This window comes from Plodia interpunctella, chromosome 23 (genome assembly GCF_027563975.2).
Source record: "Plodia interpunctella isolate USDA-ARS_2022_Savannah chromosome 23, ilPloInte3.2, whole genome shotgun sequence".
Classification (NCBI taxonomy): domain Eukaryota; kingdom Metazoa; phylum Arthropoda; class Insecta; order Lepidoptera; family Pyralidae; genus Plodia; species Plodia interpunctella.
This window is the reverse complement of record NC_071316.1, coordinates 6,388,451-6,408,413: the sequence shown is the minus strand read 5'-3', so window position 1 is coordinate 6,408,413 and position 19,963 is coordinate 6,388,451. Positions and strand designations below refer to the sequence as shown.

Sequence of the window (19,963 nt, the reverse complement as noted above, 5' to 3'; positions counted from 1 at the left end):
GCAGTGGTTAAGACAACGCCTATGAACCAAATGATCCCAGATTCGAGTCCGACTCGTGTCACATGAGTTGTATACCAATCGGACTCTTGTCATAGTTGTTTGCTTGTGGCGTGTGGTTCCGCCCTAGAATAAGACCATTATATATATCCTCCCGTGGATGTCGTACGAGGCGACTAAGGGACACATGCCCTTACAGCTGATAGGCAAAAATATCGTTCCCAATGAGGGTTCATGTCAAGCAGGTTGTAAAAGCTAGCCAAATCTTGAAAATTTAATGCTTGATTTTTATGTGAATCCCGGGCTTCGGGGCTTCACAACTCAGAATGTAGCTCCGAGAGAGACTTAGATAAATTTTACTCAAGTTATTCCCTATACAACACTTATGAAACACAATGTTTAAAGCTATCTGTTGGATATGTTACATATAGACTATCCGATGCTTCATCAGCAAGCGGTGAATCAGGACTTAGGCTCTGTTTCCGTTAAAAGAAATGTTGAAAAATTATTTTTAAGATTCCAATGGCAGCAAAAAGTCTTTTGTAGGTACATGAGTCACCTGACAGGTGAATAAAATAAATATTTAATAAAAAAAATGTCAAAAATCTCCCGACGAGGATGGGATTCGAACCCACGCGTGCAGAGCACATTGGATTAGCAGTCCAACGCCTTAACCACTCGGCCACCTCGTCATGTCGACTTTCTTCGAAATAAGGGATTCCGTACTATAGCATGTTTGTATGTCTGTTTGCACAAGTGTTGGTAACTGGAGACGGCATAGCAACTTAACTACAACGAATTAAAATGTAACTAACATCATATGGACTCTGTCTGATATAAATAAATTGAATTTGAATTAAGCAAGGTATGAAAGGCATGTTGTATATTATAACGATTTTAATGACATGTGAAGTGACAAAATAAACGGAACTAATTAATAATAATAAACTTGACACCATAATGGCGTGGGCTACTTGCCACTATGGTGCCAAGTCGGACGGTACTCGTAAAAGTCATGTCACATGCCTTTAGGCGACTTGTAAAATCAGACACCGGTGTGTGGTTCGCATGGCGTTTCGACCGCTGCGGTCGCGCTGTCATTACAATTTTTCAAATTTTAACAAAGACATGAATGAGTTTTACTATATGACTGTACACCGATTACTCTGTACTGTAGTAAAGTCAATTTTATGAATGATTGATTTTGGAAATGATTCCTTTCTCAAGAAAATTGGCGGATTGTAATGACCGGCGCAGGCGCAGCGGTCGAAACGCTCTGCGAACCACTCAGTTAGCAATTAACAAACTACGATTACCTTTACCTAAATATAATTCTAAGCTACTCCTAAGAATTGAAAACTATAATTTGGTTGTAGATTTTTAAAAGGAAACTAAACTTTTTTAAAAATATTATTATTATTATTCTGTGAAATACCTCTGGTATAGGAATCGCAGACAGTATAAATAGATACCCACTAGTGACATTATGTATACTTATAATATAACTTATATACTTATGACTGTTGTGATCATGAAAGAAAGAAAAATGGTTAATTTGGTACAATGTTGGTACATAACCAACATTGTACCAAATTATACATTTTTCTTTCTTTCTTTATAATCATCCCAACTAATATCATAAATGCGAAAGTAAGTTTGTTTGTTTATTACCTCTTCACGCATTATCTACTGGACCGATTGTTATGAAATTTGTTACGCGGAATAAAACATAGGGTACTTTTTATCCCCAAATTCCCATGGGAGCGAAGCCTCGGGGCGCATCTAGTATAAGAGATGCGAAAATTTCTGAGGATGTGTGTGTATAAGTTTGTTACTATTACACTCAAAATCAACTTTATCTAGTGTAGCATAAACTGTTAAAACATTTTTTCTGTAATCGAAATATAATATATTATTAATAATGCTAGGTGGCGCTAGTGTGCGAGGATTAAGCGCCTTAATAATGAACGCGTAGCCAATTATTATTTTAATTTTATTATTATAAACACAAACTCAACCAACATAACCACGCTTGTCAGGAATTGTTTGCAGTTTTGCGAGATTGACGAATGTGAATCAACGTGTTTGGGATGATAATATTGTGTTTCTCTATGAAATTTTTGTAAGTGCCTATTTTTTCTTACTAAATACTTTAAAGGGATACATATTGTGTACCGTTGTATTTAGCTAAATAAATAAATACAATAAATGTATTCAATATTCCGTTTATGATGATATCAGAAGTTATCTGTTCCATAAACGCAATATTTACTGAGGGTAGCTGTCGAACACACATCGTTGCGGACGTCGCGCGAACTATTAACAACTTGTGACGTCACATGTTCGTGTCATTTAGTATGGAGCGTTTGGACAAGTTCAAAAATGTGTGATTTTATTTTTGTCACATCTTTAAAAGCCTTGTCACAGTATTTTTTGCAAGTTTAATTAGATTTAAGTATTCTATAAATCGACTATATTATTCTATAAATCAAATCAAATCATTTATTTGTCAGAATACAGAATTACAATCACGATATAGATAGAACATGCATTCTGCCTTATAGGCGTACGTATTTAACTGACAATTAATAAAATTGACAATAATACTAAAAAATTAATAATATAATAACAATATCAAGAATAACTCAAATTAAATAAAATCAATTTAAAATTAAAATGTCATAATAATAATAATATCTCAAAACAAATAAAATCAAATTAAAATGTATAATACCCATTGAGGTTTGATTATTTTTCACTGGTGTTTCTATAATATAAGGGCGCCTTTGAATAGTCATCAAAACGAAAATTTGTCAACTAGCCTAGGTACCTATTACTTTTCTTCAATATTTCGTATATACCGATGTAGCCAGCTAAAAAAGAGTTTTATTATATGTATAACGTTTTTTTTAATTCTATAATTGTACAAGTTTTATTATTCGAAAGAAAAAAGAGGATCAATATTCTATTTTTAGCGAAAATTATTTGAATGTCAGTCAAGTTACCTACCTAATAACGGTCAACGTAATAATAAACCAGTATGTCTGTCTATGACCATGAATTCTTGGACCGAACACGCAGGGTTGCCACCACGAAGTCAAAACAAATATGCATTATCATCATTTCTCTAACAAAACTGTGTGATACGCGCGGCTGGGGCAGACGAGTGGGGCAAGCGGTTTCTATATCTAATCGTTCAGTTCACAGTTTGAACGGAAAACGAAAAAAAAACACGTTCTTTTTGTGACATCTGTGCATAAGTTAATACATTAGGTATATAGTCCCTAGTCACAAACTACCCCCGTTTGACAATAGGCAAATTTTTGTTTTGATGTTTTAAACCATGTAGTGATAGTGATTCGATTACTAATCGACGAGCCAACTCCTAACACATCAATTTACACCATAGCAACAGTCGGCAACACATCAATTTACCTAAATTCATTGTAAATACCATTCAAATGTTTACCTATTTTATTTTTCAAGTTGTGTCAACCCCACGCACACGCGTATGTATGCTGACTATCATCATGGAACCACGTGTTCAATAGAGTCTGTACCTTAGCAGACTATTAGTCGTCAATGACGTTAAACTATGAAAAAGAACATAAATATATCCAACTATTATATTTGACGACGTCGATGGCACAGTGGTAAGGTTCTTGCCACTGAACCGATAGGTCCCGGGTTCGATCCCCGGTCGGGTCATGATGGAAAATGATCTTTTCCTGATTGGCCCGGGTCTTGGATGTTTATCTATATATGTATTTGTTATAAAATATAGTATCGTTGAGTTAGTATCCCATAACACAAGTCTCGAACTTACTTTGGGGCTAGCTCAATCTGTGTGATTTGTCCTAATATATTTATTTATTATTATTTATTTATTGATTGAGTAGATAAAGTGTGACAAGATAACAAACAAACTTACTTCCGCATTTATAATTTCCTTCTTCATAGTCGTATTCCGCATGGCAGAGGGTCGGGTTATTAGGTGGAATGAAACACACACATCAACTTTCTTGGCGTTATTAGTGGAGTGGTTTGCCATTGCCTTCTCCATTTCACACACAAGTTAATAAGAATCAACCAGTGTGCAGGTTTCCTCACCGGAAGCAAGTGGTGGTCGATGAAAACTACTATAGGTACATGACTCAGATTGGTATACAAACTCATGTGGCACGAGTAGGATTCGAACCTGGGACCTTTCGATCTATAGGCGGGCGTCTTAACCATTACACCACCACCGCTTTATAATATTACTTAGAATACATTACATTAGGTTAGAATTACCTTGTTTTTTACCGTATTAAATTATCCTGCATGAACCTCTGTGGCGCGGTAATAGCGGCGAGTTTGCAATTAATTTGTGTAGGTTGATATGTTGTTGACTATACAAAATCATATTTAGATAATTTATTACATAAAAATGTCTTTTTGTCCCAACTAACCGGTTTTACGGTTACACCAGCCGTTGAACGTCGAAGCCCAGAGTCTAAAAATTTCTCAACTAATCTTTGTTGAGGCATTTTTAACAAACTTAAAATGAATAAATTCAATAAATTTTAAATACACGAATATCGGACTAAGTTTGTTTACAATGGATAGAGATCAGGGAAAGCGCATAGAATTTTTTTTTAGGATCGACATTTTAAAAAATTATATCCTAAAATAGGTGTGAAGTTAATAAGAATACGCTTCACAAAATTATGCCTGAAGGTCTTATGCATCTATAACCTCTGTTCTTCCTATCCCTAGAGGAAAGCGTTATTAATATCTGTGTATGACTCAATTAAATAATATTTTGAATAAGATAAACCGTTAAATAAACAAAAGGTTAGTTGATAGTCTCCGGATTGGGAATAATAATAATTTTAGCTTGCCAAGATAAACGGCCATCGACATTGCTAAGATCTGGGTCAGAAGTCAAAAACATGGCATGCGTGTTATGAGCTGAAATCATTGTACTCAAATTCAAATTGTGAAGAATGGGTTACAATGAGTAGAACCGAAGTTACGTCACAGCATATTGCAGAATCCGCTGTTACACAAAAAAGCGCGCCAAATTGAAAAACGACGCCATTTTAAATTCTGTGATCACAGCTAACTTGAATTGCGGCACAATAGCGCCGTCATCACATTTTTATCAATTTCTTATAATCACAGCCACGAAAATCTGTGCAGTGAACTGTGATCACATTATATAATGAAAAACTATAAACTTTCGAATAAAATATTTTCTAATGAGACATAATTTGTAAAGATAACTTTTTATTTTTTGCTAAGAAATAAAAAATATTGTTATTAACATGATGGCGCTAATGTGCGGTTCCTGTTGCTCATTATAAAATTATGAGACTTGTGTTGTGATCGTTTAAGACTAAAATGATCACAGGTTCATTATTGAAGTAAGTAATTAATAAAAATTTGATAAGATTACAGTTTTAATTACGCCGTATATGTGAACATTTATACGCAGTGTGATCTGTCAAAACGTCGACCTCGCCATTTTGTAAATAGATAATAAAAAAATGTCGTGCGTTACACGTGCCAATTTGCCCTAATTTAGCTAATTTAGACTGGTGATAGAGCACGATGTTATTAATATTAGTTATTCCTAATATATAACAAAACACGCAAGTAAAAAAAATTGGTCAATGTGCCTAAATTATGAGTGCTTTATAAAAAAAACCTATTGGTATTTTTGCTACCAAACACAGATATAAAAACACTTCAATATAATGTTCGTATATCTGTGCAAAACCATCTTTATACGAGTATATATGACACGGTAAGTTTGATTAATTGAAAATTATTAATAATTTTACAACATTATTAATAATAATCACGTGATTTGGTCAATGTTAATAATCAACTCAAATTAATTACTTTTATTAGTTATTATTAATAATTCGCTACACAGGTTGGTAAAAGTAATAAATAAAGTAAGACCCAAGGTTTTAGTACAACAGATTTAAAACTAAAGCCGGACAGCAGGGGGTGCAGGGGGCGCCACTGCACAAACCTAACTGTGTCGGTTAGGTTAGTATTGTGACCAAACAAAGATTCAAACTATCAAATTAGGGGAACCAATAGAGACCCATTTATTATATTTATCTCGGTACTATGGTGATTACACTGATAGAGCCTTACGTAATAAAGATAAATTGTCTGTCCCCGGGCATGGGTTGGCCAAAGTTAGAACGTCTTTTGTTGGGAACTGTATCCGTTTTTATAACAAATTGCCTTTAAATGGATTCTTGATTTGCCGGACAAAAAATTTAGAAATTATATAAAAGAAGTACTTTGTAAAAAAGCATATTACAAGTCTGACGATTATGTGAACGACAATAATGTCTGGCCCAAGCATGGTGCAGTATCCTCATAACATATGTAATTGATTTATGACATTATTACGTACGCTTTGTACATTTAGCTTTTTATTTATATATATATTTTGTATGACAATTTTCAATAATTTTATTGGAAATACAACTTTTATTTTATTTATTTATTCAAATTTTCATTTTCCTCCTAATTTTTAATATATGTATAAGACCTATATTTGTTAATTGACGTCCTTGGAGAAAAGGCTGCGGTGAAGTTTGTTGCGCCGCTTCTTCTTCACTTGCGCTTTGGAAGCCCGCAATAGACTTATTTTAAGTAATTTTTTGACGTCAATAAGTGATGTATATCATCCTAAATTGAATAAAGAATTTTGAATTTGAATTTGAATATGGTTAAATTATTAATAATCACCAACAAATGTAATTGATTTCTCACATTTATCACGACTTTCGGCAATAATAATAGTTCACACACGGATGTATAAGAAAAGAAAAACCTTTTTTTATACGTCCACAATTATTAATAATTTTCAATTAATCACTCTTACCGTAACATATAAGTACATAGGCCTCGATTTTTTCATATTGATATTTTAGATTTGTTTTCAAATTTTTTTTATATATGATATGTATGATTATTATTGAATATACTGCCGGCTTGCTTTTTTTTAATCATTTATTCAGTAAATTTCCATAAATACACACATTAACATTACCGAGCCGCGAAAACCTCGCAGGGTTTATCTGTGTTCGGTGAGTCGCTATTATATTTAGAAATAAAATATGTTTTCAAATTTACTTAATTAAACTTTTTGAAATTGTTATTAAATGCGATAAATAAAAACTCACATACAAATTACGCAATGTACGCGCATTCGTGTATTTGTGTATTTAAGCGGTGGTGGCCCAGTGGTTAAGACCGTCCGCTTGTGGTCGAAAGGTCCCAGGTTCGAATACACATGTTTGTTACTTTTCCACGCAAAATCTATTGGAGCGATTGTTATGAAATTTGGTATACGGATATAATACAACTTCGAATAACAGATAGGGTACTTTTTATCCCGAAATTCCCACGGGAGCGATGCCCCGGGGCTTAGCTAGTCAGTCATAAAAGAAGTGCCTATTCGGGGTTCTATAAACATACAACACTAATATAGTGCTAATCATGAATACTAAGTAGCAAGATCTAAAACGTTTTCAGGTCTTTTATATAGTAGGTACTTACCAGTTTTTGTTACTTGGGTTGTAGTAGTAACAATGATTTAAGTATAAACATTTTATATTTGGACTTTTGGACGTTACAACAATATTGTAATATTTAAGTTTAATTGAATGTCACGCGAAAATTGATAAATAAAAAAAAAAGATAAAACAAGAGGCACGCGTAGGTATACCCTGCACGGAGCGTAGCCGTGCCCACCAATGGAATGTTAAAATGATAAATGATGAAATGTCCAATAAGATATGATGATTTTTACGTGATATTCACGGGTCAAAACGTTTTGCTATGCTTTTTTGCTCTGTCTATGAGTTAGAGGTTATCGCGCCCACTTACCTACTCAAATAATATGCACGCGTTGAGTTATAGGTTATTTTTTAACTTTAATGGTTAACTTCTAGGTTATGTCAAACGAAAAAAATTAAGAGTAATTTAAGTAATTTCTATTGTACAGAAGGCCTACTACGAAACATATAAACACGTAGCACGTTACGTATTCTACGTCTCTTTTTCCCATATCGTATACGAATCGTGTAAAATAAATAGAGAACGTGTGGACGCAATGATGTACTACGCGTTTTATGTTTCATGGTAGGCACCCACATTTCGGTTGCCCACAAAAGAAATACATTACACTCATTGAGAAAATAAAAATGACTCAGGATTGTAGGCACCCTGTGTGACAGTCTGTTTTCAACCGTTCAAAAGTTGTACCGAAATGAATATGTATATATTTATATATACATATGAAAGTTGGGATTTTTTTAATTTGTCTGACAAATAAACTTGTATACACAACCAACTGCCCCTTTTTAATTCGTTCCCAGACAAGGAAATCTTAATAAAATCTAGTTTTAAATACAAATACTAGGCATAGGCCGCAGCACGCACGTGTCACGAATTTAAATTGGGTCTGAGTTCTCATCTCATTAAAAAAAAGCTAAGAAATAATTATCTATCACAACACGCACGCACCAAGCCGGTGGTCGCTGGGCTAGGTTATTGTTAACTAGTATTAGTAACTAGTATTAGTAGTAGTAGACCGTCCTGCTTCGCTCGGATAATACCATAGTAAATTATAGATTGTACACCTAAACTTATTTCCTTACGTACTTCCTCAGGAATCTATCTGGTGACTCCTGGTTATCTGATTTTTGAGTTTATCGCAAACAGACATATTGGACACTAGCAACTTTTGTAACAGCAAGATCTTGCTGGCCCTCTTTGAGAACTGAGCGAGCATATATGTACAACTATTTAACAACTTTTATCTCTTTTCTAATTGTTTCAAGTTCAAGAGTGGTTTTAGAAATTTTGTATTCACCAATTATTAAAAGGTCTGAAAAAAATTGTACTCAGTTCTCACAGAGGGCCAGCAAGATCTTGCTGTTATATGTACTACTAGTATTTTTCATTTATCACTCATTTATATATTCTATTATCATATATATATAATTTCTAACCATCCTACAAGCTCCCCAATATATATTATATAAGATCTCCTTTCTCAATCCTCTCTTTAGTAATCATACTTTAGTCTTACTCCTGGCGGGGAGAGGCTGGAGTACTGAGATACAGGCTCTGCTTAGTTCAGGTACCAGTCTCTCACAATCTTCTTTTATTGAAACCTATGTGCAATGTAACATATCTAGATTATACCATGTTAAGATTGTAGAGAAAATAAATAATTTTTGATTTGATTTATTGTATATTAAAATTAGAGGGTGCTCACTCAACGCACTCGTCACATGTATGTGTTATAGTAGACCCCAGGATAGTGGACAAAATGTCTTGTACCAAAACTACAAAACATTGCCCTGGCAATAGTTTTACAAACTTTTGTTTAAATCTTATCCGTATTCAAATATTATATACTTCCAGTTTATCTTCGAGGTTGAATTAACCCACATCACTTCAGTTTCCATGACAACGTATTATTATGATAAGCATGACCTAATGGTGCACCCAGGATCTGCTCCCAACGAGGGAACTCCTCAACGGTTTACAGCACGTGGGTTTCTTTCAGGCGTTTAATGCCCCAGAAGATCTCTCTGATGACAATAAAAGCTTGTGGCGAAAATGACATTTTTATTAAATATAATATAATAAAATGACATTTTTAATAATATAATATAAAAAACTTCATTTTCTTTCTCCGATTATAATATTTTAGCAATAATGGGAAGGTTATATAGATAGGAGATTGCCGGGATCAGAGGTCGATATAGTTCATTAGCTTTAGATGTACCTAATTGAGCATATTTGATATACTTGTAAAGGCTAATACACACATTCAGTGAAAAAAACCTGTATTTTTTTTCGTCTCACTTGCTGTAAGGGCTTCACGCCAATCCCACTAATATTAAAAGGCGAAAGTTTGAATGTTAACTTTTTCACGGCCAAACGGTTAAGCCAATTTTTATGAAATTTGGTATTGTGGTAGCCGATATCTTGGATTAACACATTTTTTATACGCGGGTTAATTAAAAAATTCTGATAATTAATGGCAAATATTTTATTATATTATTTATTAAATGACGCTAAAACAGTTTAAATAATAACAATGAATGATAAACTGCGGGTAACACCGCGGGATGCAGCTAATATCCAAATAAATATATATTTTATATATATAATTATGAATTTATTATATTTTTTCTACCCACTTGAGTATAGAGCCTTTTTATTTTAATTTACTTTACCTGCAATCTCAGTCAGTCCGAGGGTCAAATATTTCGTGTGAGTCAGTCTCATTCCTCACATATTTGACCTGTTGATGAAACAGGTCACACAAATATAAATAAACATATAGTTTTGTAATCTAGCACTTAGTTATGTATGTGTTTTATCCATCATGACAAATTATTGGAAGTGATTCTATAAAATGGACTTAAAATGGTAAAAATACGAGGCGTGTATTGCCCGTCCTAAAATAGGGCCATCCATATCCTTAAAATATCGTAAAGTCACTAAGTAGCAGCAGTATATATATATGGAGTGCCGTTTTAAATACAGCCCAGACAGCTGTGAAGCAACATTTCCGCGGAGAACGTAATTGAAACTATCGAGCTAGGCTATCCTCATCATGGGGCGCCATCTTCGAATTGAACTTTGGAGGTCAGCACACGGAGACCCTCGCGGCTTTGGGCCGCTATTTTCAGTTGGTTGTATCTGAGTCCGGTCCAATCCTTTATGTCATCAAACCACTTTCGTAGGCTATCCAACTAATATTTTAAATGCGAAAGTTTGTGAGGATGTATGTGGGTATGTATGTTTGACCGAAGCAAGAGGGGTGCATCCAACATTTTTGTCAAAATTGAGTTATTTACAAATTCGTTATCAGTGAAAGAAGGCGCATCTCATTTCTATATTTTACTAGCCACCTAACTCAATAAAACAATAAGCTAAAAGGCCGCATTTACAATAACTTAAAAAAAACTAAACAATAAAGTCATTTTTACTATTCAACTATCCATAAAGGGAAAAAGATGCTAAGTCTAATTCATTTACAATTTATTTTATTTTTTTTAAGAAAAGAACACTTGTCTGTAATGTCATTATAAAAAAAAATCATTTGTGTAACGGTCTTCGACTGTTACTAGACGGATAGGCGCATCTGTGTAGATATGACTATCCAATTAAGCATTCGTTTCATTATTTTTAATTAAAATAACGTAAAGTTTACAGTTATCTGAAATGCCTGAAATTCTAAATTGTATTAATTTTAATTAGAAATGTCATTTCAATGAATTCTTTATGTTATGTAATGCTAACAAGCACTGTGCAGATGCGACTCGTTTGTGAAGATGCGCCCTGCCAACTTAGTGTACGCATTTTTTATAGATTTATTTTACTAAGAACAAACGGCAAAAGCTAAATAAGTAATAAAATAAACAAACAAATAAATAAAAATGTTATTAATAAGTATCGGGGTGTTACAGCTGTGTTACCTTTATAAATACTATAAAAAATTATAAATATTTTAAATCTGGTATTTACAGCACAAGAAAACCATCAGGTTTTTTTTCTCCGTTTGTCATTTTTATCAGATTCGCCCCTCTTCATTATGACGACAATAATACAATAATACTGTCTCTGACAGTAATTTAGAGATTTTTATTTTAATCCAGCAGCTTGCACCGAAATAGTATTTTCGTATTCATTGCATGTCGTGTCAGAACATAGTCGAATAAACTCCAGATTTTTGTACGGTTTTCACCAACAGATAATGTGATTCCTGGGGAAGGTTAAGTGTATACTTTATTATGGATTTACCCTAGCGAAGCCGAGATGGGGCGCTAATTATTTATATCGAAAAAAATAATTAAAACGTGTAACGTTGCTTCGTATTGCTTAATAAAGGTCACTTTAACAACATTGTTTGATCTCAATACTGATTAATTTTAACGAATTTCAAGGAGAAACAATAAATTTTTGTTAAATATATGTCCCAATTATTTATAATTGCTATACTTAGTTTCGTTAACTATAGTTAATTAAACTGAGATTCTTTATCACATGACACTATATTGTGCAATATCTTGAACCCCCGCTAACTGCGCAGAATAGAATAAAAGTACACATAGGTATATTATCATATCTGTTTTACGTAGACTCGGATGAAAAACAGATGAAAATAAAAACAATTTCCTCAGAAATTAGACCTTCACAGGCACTTTTTCACATCATACTTTTAATTTTACTCTTCAAAGTCACAAATTTCTATAGTCAATGGTTTACCATAGAACGATTTCCGAATCTAAAAAAATACAAATGGTGATGAAATGAAAGGCAATAATTATTTAAACCCCTTTTTATTTCATCTCTTCATATTTCCATCAGAACCTAGCGAAAGTAATATACACAAATTATATTTATTTACAATTATACAATACACACAGGTAGACTCGGGAGCAAAAACATAAACGTCATTACGACGACACAAACAGCTATTATAACGCCCGAATGTACAAACCAACACATTTAAAAATAAATTAAAATATAGAATTTTCAATAATAATATGAAAACAAATTATAAAATATAAAAAATTATAATTATAGTGACAGCCATTTTTTTTTTATTAATCTCACATAAAATCTAAGAATTGAAATTGTACAATCATTTACAAAAGAATCATAGAAAGTTTTTGTGATTTAGATTCCATAGAATAAAAACTTTGAAAAAGTATTTACACTGGTAACACTTTGATCATTACGCCAATTTCTAAGTGTGGCAACATTGTAATATATAAATATTACTTGTTTTCTTTTTCCATTGTTTTCTTAATTTAAAATTAAGTTTTATTGATGTAACGTACCTACTGGAATTAATTTCATATATTAGAGGTTGTCAATTAAACGACACAAAGATTTTAATATAGCTTTGACTGAACGTGACGTGTTATTCTTTAGCCTAAAACGTCAATAATGTTTATCTCACGGAACAATAAAAAAATGAGTTTTTATTACTTTTTCTTTCTCTTTTTTATTGTTCCGTAGTCTTTTAACACATAAACATTATACATTGCCATATAGGTAAATAAACTAATTCGGATAGCCAATTTCTACTTTAAATGTTATTTATTATAGTGGCCGTATTTTAAACGACATAACATATCTAAAAGACACTACATTGTTTCTTTTATAACATTTATTTTTATAGCATAGCAGGCGAACGAGTTTCCGTGTTGCCTGATGGTAAGCAAACACCGCTGCCCATATGGACACCAGTAACCTGATAAGAGCGATTGTTGTCATTATATTGGTCTGGTAAATCTTCCTAGAGATTGTCACTATAGTCACTAAAAATTTTGTATAATAACCTTAATAACCTTTCTACTTATCACAATCTAGATTTATAACTTCTTTAAAAAATTAACCGAAAAAAACCCTGTATAAATTTAGAGACAATACGCGAAAATGTGTGATGATATTCCTATAGCTATATTGTGAATGATTCATATATTTTTAATAGATAAATTTCAGACATACTTGTCTGAACCAAAAATTATCTTATATTTTACAACTTGTTGCGTGCTTCGTAATTTTGTATTTAAGTCAACATATTATACGCGATTAAAGTATAAATCATTGTTCTTTTGTCAAATTTTTGCTCTTAATCTTGACATTCGTCTTTTTTTTTAATTTCGTGGCTCCTCTTAATTATTCTGCCAAATGTTGCTGCAGTCATCATACCAGAATACAGTATAGGATGTCAACAGTTTATTTTGACATTGACAATGACAGAATGACAAATGTTATTGACCTGTTCACCATGGATTGTGTTGGTGCTGCCATCTACGCCGCGTTTTCCGTTATATTCAAATGAGAAACATATATTCGTAAGATGTCGGTCTTTGTGATATAATTTCATTCATCTGTAAGAATCGTAAATCGTCACAAACATTCGAATCAATACTTATAAATATTACATATGTAAAAGTATGTTTGTCCTTCTTTTACCTCAAAAATCAAACTGAGGAAATTGCGGGTTTACATTTCACTTCTCACTATAGAATCGATTCGAAGTGAGACGCAGCGAACCAATCACATTGCGGTGTGGTCGTCGTTGCGTCACAATGGCGCACTGTGATTGGTTAACTGCGTCTCACTGCGAATCGACGCGATGTTGAGATGTAAATAGCAAAGTCGCGCAACGGCCTGTTATTTTTGGTGTAAAGATACATGGAAAAGTGTTAAAAAAAGCTAATTAATCATATTTTTTCCTAATTTTGGCAAGTCTCAGTGTTCGCTCGTCTCTGCCGCGTTATTAGCTAGATTGCTGCCAATATTAGTATTGTTAGGTGTTGCGTTTGTGTTAGCTGTGATGGATAGTGGCGGGGGTGTGATGGCCGGGGCGTCTTTCTCTAGTGGTCTGAATGCCCAGCTACCGGCGCCGTCAAATTCTAGAACGTGCGTGTGGTATTTCCTGAGGAAAAAAAAATTAAAATAATATTTAAAAAAAAAATTTTTTTTACAAAAATACAAGTTGGCAGTGTCACGGATTTAATAAGTACAATGTCCACTCGTTCGACGATTTGATAACCGGATTTATTGTAACATATTTTTTATACTACTTGAATTAAATTCTCAGTAAGAGAAAAAATTTTTTTTTTTTTCAAAAATCTTGATTTTTTTTTTCGACTGTTACCCTAAGGGCATATAGTTTTGTACTAGTACTGAATTTTAAGTAAATTATTGACACCAAACAGTTCACAAGCGATAAAAATATCGACGATTTTAAAATGCTGTGAATAATGTATATTTAAATAAAAATATTTCGACTACATATGATTTTAATGTTTTTGTATTTTTTTAGGTTGTCTGGACTGATTGTCATGAAATTTGGTACACGGGTAGAAAATAACCTGGAATAACACATAGGGTACTCTTTATCCCAAAATTCCCACGGGAGCGAAGCCCCGGGGCGCGGCTAGTTGTTTATCATGTTTTCCCCCGAGCGATACAGAGACGGGCCACTGGTTATTTATGAGCCTGTAAAAAAGATAATACTCACCAGACGCTGGGCCTGTGTGTGATCGAGAGGAGCGTGATTCCCTCCTTGACAGCCTCCTCGTACATCACCACCTCCGTCTCCATCGACACCGCGCTCGTGCACTCGTCCAGGAGGGCGTACACCGGCCTGGGGGAGGGGGGGGGGGGTCGGGGGGAGATAGAAGTCATATTTTTTATCATATAGCAAAATTCATTCATTCATAATGTGCTAATTTTATTATTTGTGCCATGAATTTATTTCAACGTACTGTTAAGTTGCGAGAAGGAGACCGGTGAAACGGAAAAATGTTTTATTCACGCGATGACATTGACACTTGACAGCCAATACACGACATGTACAAAGTGTAAAAGATACCGCGATAGGCAGATTCCTCCATATTATCCTTATATATTTACAGTATAGAGTCTAAATTTTCTTTACTTTGTAATTCTATGCATTTAATAGTATTAATTTTAACAATATTAAATATAAAAAATCTTATTATTATAATAGACTTTTCAAAATCAAAATTTAATTACTTCAACAACTTTACTAAAAACTTTAATATAAAACACATGAATAAAGGATAATTTCCTCACCTGTGATAGAACATCCTAGCCATAGCCATCCTCTGCTTCTCCCCGCCGGAGAGCGTGGCCCTCCAGTCCCTCACGGCCCTCAGCCCCCCGTGTCTCCCGGCCATGGTGTCCAGCCGCACCAGCTTCAGGATCTTCAGCGCCCGGGCCTCGGCCGTGACGGCGTCGGCTGAGCCCACGATCACGCGAGAGGGATACGTCACTTGGTCGAGGAGGGAACCCATTGACATGTAGGGCCTAGGAGATTGATGTTACAGTGTCGGTTAAATCGGGTAAATATTCTGTTCAGCACATAATTATTGATCCTTTATAACAAATTCAGAAAAGAAGCAAATGAGTATTCACTATTAAAAACTGCTTTAAAATATTGTAGGATTCAGGAAATATCGACGCAGGGTAGAAATTCCAGATTTTAACAGTTCGCAGTACAAAATGGGATCCGAATCAAATTAAAATAAATAGATTATTGATTTCTGACGCAACTTTTTTTTAAGTAACTACTATTCTTCTTCTCGAGTCAAAATAGTTTTGTATTTAACTCAAAACTAAGCAATTGTCTGTAAAAATTAGGATCTTTCTTAAAATAAGACATTAAAAATCCATTTAAAAATTATTGAGACATTTGTTTGGGATGGGTGGAAATATAATAGAAAATCTAAAGTAAATAAGAAAATCTATTTACTCTTGTGGATAACTCCATAGAATATATTTCATAAAACTGGTTTCATAAGGCACAAAACCGATAAGGATGGCGTTCATTAAGAGATAATGAAATTTTTCATAAGGTAAAAACAATTTTTTTATAAATCATATAAATTGGCAAGCAGCCGAACCTATCACTACTACATGAATACTATTCAAACGTAGTGTCATCAATAGATTTGCCATTTTACTGTTTTTTTTGTAATTACTCAAATTGCTCAACAAAACTTACTCAAAATTAAATATTTAAGGTTTTCTCGTTCATTTTCAAAACAAAACGTATTAAAAACTCGGGTAACTCATATTGCTAACGCGTTACTCACCGGTTGCTGATTAGTTGCGTCGTGTGCGAACCCCAATGAGAATATACGGGCGGTGACGCTCAAGGAATTCTTTAGTAATTTGAGTTTGTAACTAGTACTTTTTAAGTAGCTCAGTGTCTCACCTCTGCGGTATGTAGAACATGATGGGCCTGGTGGTGCAGTGGTCCTGGTCGGTGACCTCGTCCGTGCAGTACGCGCACTCGCACGGCCGCGGCACCCACAGCTCACCGCCGTGCACGGGCCACAGGCCGGATATTATGCGGAACAGACTGTACACAATTGTATTTGATAAGTTTTTTATAAAACTATATGATCAACACGCAAATAATTGTTAGAGAAAGAAAAAAAAAAAGAAGATTTTACTTTATGCTCTAGACCTTAAAGTGTATTTTTAAGCTTAATTTTTTACTAAAAAAAAGCGAAAAAAACAGCCATTCCATACAAAATACATAAAGTCTATCTGTGTATAATCTGTAGTTATTTTCAGATTTACTTCCATACGAAAAAATGTTCCGTATCATTAATTGTATAACAAAATATGCCAATGTACAAAGTCACTTAGTATACCTACAATTAGTATATATATTTATCAATCTACCTGGATTTCCCGCATCCGTTGGGTCCCACGATGAGCAGGTGGGTACCAGGCGCAATGTCCAGATTGAGTCCGCTGGCCACGACGTCGCACGCCGGCGTCACGATCGGGACGTTACGGAGACGGATTGATAAATCGCTTGTATAGATTATCTTGCCTGGGACAAAATATGTCTGATTAATTCCAACGAAATATAAAGAATCAGAAATATTTGGGACAAGTATTATCTCTCTCTCTCTTTCTCATCTCTGTAAGTTTCCGGTTGCGTTGGCGGCTGTGACGCCGTAAAATTTACATAATATACAGTTATTGGAAATTTACTTGTGCCAGAAGACTTCGCTCTTTATATTACGACCATATAATATAATATAATTATGTATCATTTAAATTTTATTAATTATTATATTATTTTACGGGTTGATTGTCCCGGAAGGTGACTTGGAAGCCTGCATGTAGTTCAAACCCAACGTGCATTGCACACTTTCTGCATCAGAAATGGGTCGCGTATCCCGCCAACTATTTTTTTATTTCCAACGAGGGTTGACGTCAGGCAGGCTGTTATTTTGTCAGTTATTCTTGTTATTTTGTCAGTTATTCTTGTTATTTTGTCAGTTATTCTTGTTATTTTGTCAGTTATTCTTGTTATTTTGTCAGTTATTCTTGTTATTTTGTCAGTTATTCTTGTTATTTTGTCAGTTATTCTTGTTATTTTGTCAGTTATTCTTGTTATTTTGTCAGTTATTCTTGTTATTTTGTCAGTTATTCTTGTTATTTTGTCAGTTATCCTTGTTATTTTGTCAGTTATTCTTGTTATTTTGTCAGTTATTCTTGTTATTTTGTCAGTTATTTCTGTTATTTTGTCTGTTGTGTAGCACCTTGTGGCACGGGTTGGTTGTCCCGGAAGGTGACCTGGAAGCCGGCGTGCGGCGCACCCGCGATGTGCACGAGGCGCACGCAGCGCCCGCGCGCGACTTCACCGAACACCGTCAGCATGTCAGACACTCGGGTCGCGTACCCCGCCAACGTCACTATTTCCTGTTCACAACGATACTATTGGTTACTTGACATGGTCAAAGAATTATAAAAAAAAATGTATAATCTAGACGATAGATATTTAGGATCATTATGATAACTATTATAAGTACTATAACAATGTACGGATCATTATACGAACATTTCAAGTTGGTTGGAAAATTTTATTTTTTAATATGAAATATTAAAAACAAATTCAACCATCATAAAAAAAAAAACTAAAAATTTGTAACTTTTATGAACATAATATTTAATGTAGGTGTTGAACAAACATAGCTTTTGTTTTGCTTTCAAATAATCATCAAAACAAAAATTTGACAACTAACGTATTGTTTTGTTTTGATGATTATTCGAAGGCCCTGATATTAATAGAAACACCGGTGAGAAAATACTGTGATAATGACAATGCTTTCAAAGATATAACAAAAATAAAATCACAAAATTTTGGACTCGTCCAAACGCTCCATACTAAATGACACGTAGAAGTGACGTCACAACGTGGTAATATGTTTACATACTAATATTATAAATGCGAAAGTCTGTCTGTCTATCTGTTCCACTTTTACGGCTAAACCGCTGGACTGATTTTGATGAAATTTGATGTGTATGTAGTTAAAGACCCCCGTTCAAACATAGCCTACTTTTTCAAAAAAATAATCGAACCCCAAGTCAACCCATGCATGGGGGTTGAAACTTTTGTATGAAAATGATGCCTGTTCCGCTTTCGCAGAGAAAATCCCGCGGGCGGAGCCACGGGCAAAAGCTGGTACACTATAAAAGTACACAAACATACCTTATAGCTAGACATAAGCCTCTCGATGGCGTCGGCAGCAGAGTTGAGCAGGTTGCGAGACGTAGTCATGTACTCTGTTCGGGAGCTGATACTCTCTTCTCCTGACCCTAGAACAAAATTATTTGAATAAACTACAGCTTGACCATAAAGAGTAGAAATTGATTAAAGTGGAACTAAAAATTTTCCAAACATTTTTTTTTTCATGTGACCAATAAAAAAAATGTTTATCTCCACAATCTTTCTAGAACAGTGTTCCTATAATTAATACAAGTATTATCATGAATACAAAATAAGATTGTAAGAGACTGGTGCCTGAACTAAGCAGATCCTGTGTCTCAGAACACCAGCCTCTCCCCAAATTCTCTACTCATATTGTTGCCATACTTCAGCATTTTACGTCAAAAATGTGACACATCTCTCTATGGTCAAGCTGTATTAATTAATAAGTGTGTATGCGACTACCTGCTACTAGATGGCGGTAAGTAGTCGTAAAAGTCATGTCAGATGCCTTTAGGCGACTTGAATAAAGTCTGACACCAATGATAGCAATAACACACTCGATATGATGATGATGAGCTGTAATTTTTTTTTATAACCCGTTAGAAGCGGTGGTGGTGTTAATGGTTAAGACGCCCGCCGGTGGATCGAAAGTACCCAGGTTCGGATTCCACTCGAGTCACATGAGTTTGTATACCAATCTGTCTAGTGTTGGGTAGTTTTCATCAACCACTTGCGGTGAAGGAAAACATTGTGACGAAACCTGCACACTGTTATTACTTGATTTTATATTTTTTGTATATGTAACGTAAATGAACGTGTAGTGATGTAAATAAAATATATGAGTAAGTGTTGGATAGAGCTAAC

General features: G+C 34.2%; 1 protein-coding gene and 1 non-coding gene across 3 annotated transcripts in view; both read right to left on the bottom strand.

The window, feature by feature from the left end:
* Positions 1-607: 607 nt before the first annotated feature.
* TRNAS-GCU (transfer RNA serine (anticodon GCU)) lies at positions 608-689 on the bottom strand. Its single transcript has one exon. It is a non-coding gene; the product is annotated as a tRNA-Ser (tRNA).
* An 11,671-nt stretch (positions 690-12,360) lies between these two features.
* The window catches only part of Abcd1 (ATP binding cassette subfamily D member 1), a 49,434-nt gene continuing 41,831 nt past the window's right edge, over positions 12,361-19,963 (bottom strand). For both annotated transcript variants that reach the window (XM_053762873.1, XM_053762872.1), the window contains exons 9-15: positions 19,100-19,206; positions 18,150-18,309; positions 17,278-17,431; positions 16,802-16,948; positions 15,658-15,891; positions 15,080-15,205; positions 12,361-14,491 (exon numbers count right to left, since the gene is read on the bottom strand). In XM_053762873.1, the coding sequence (XP_053618848.1) occupies positions 14,305-14,491; positions 15,080-15,205; positions 15,658-15,891; positions 16,802-16,948; positions 17,278-17,431; positions 18,150-18,309; positions 19,100-19,206 (1,115 nt within the window). In that variant the 3' untranslated portion in view covers positions 12,361-14,304. The remainder of the gene's footprint in view (positions 14,492-15,079; positions 15,206-15,657; positions 15,892-16,801; positions 16,949-17,277; positions 17,432-18,149; positions 18,310-19,099; positions 19,207-19,963) is intronic.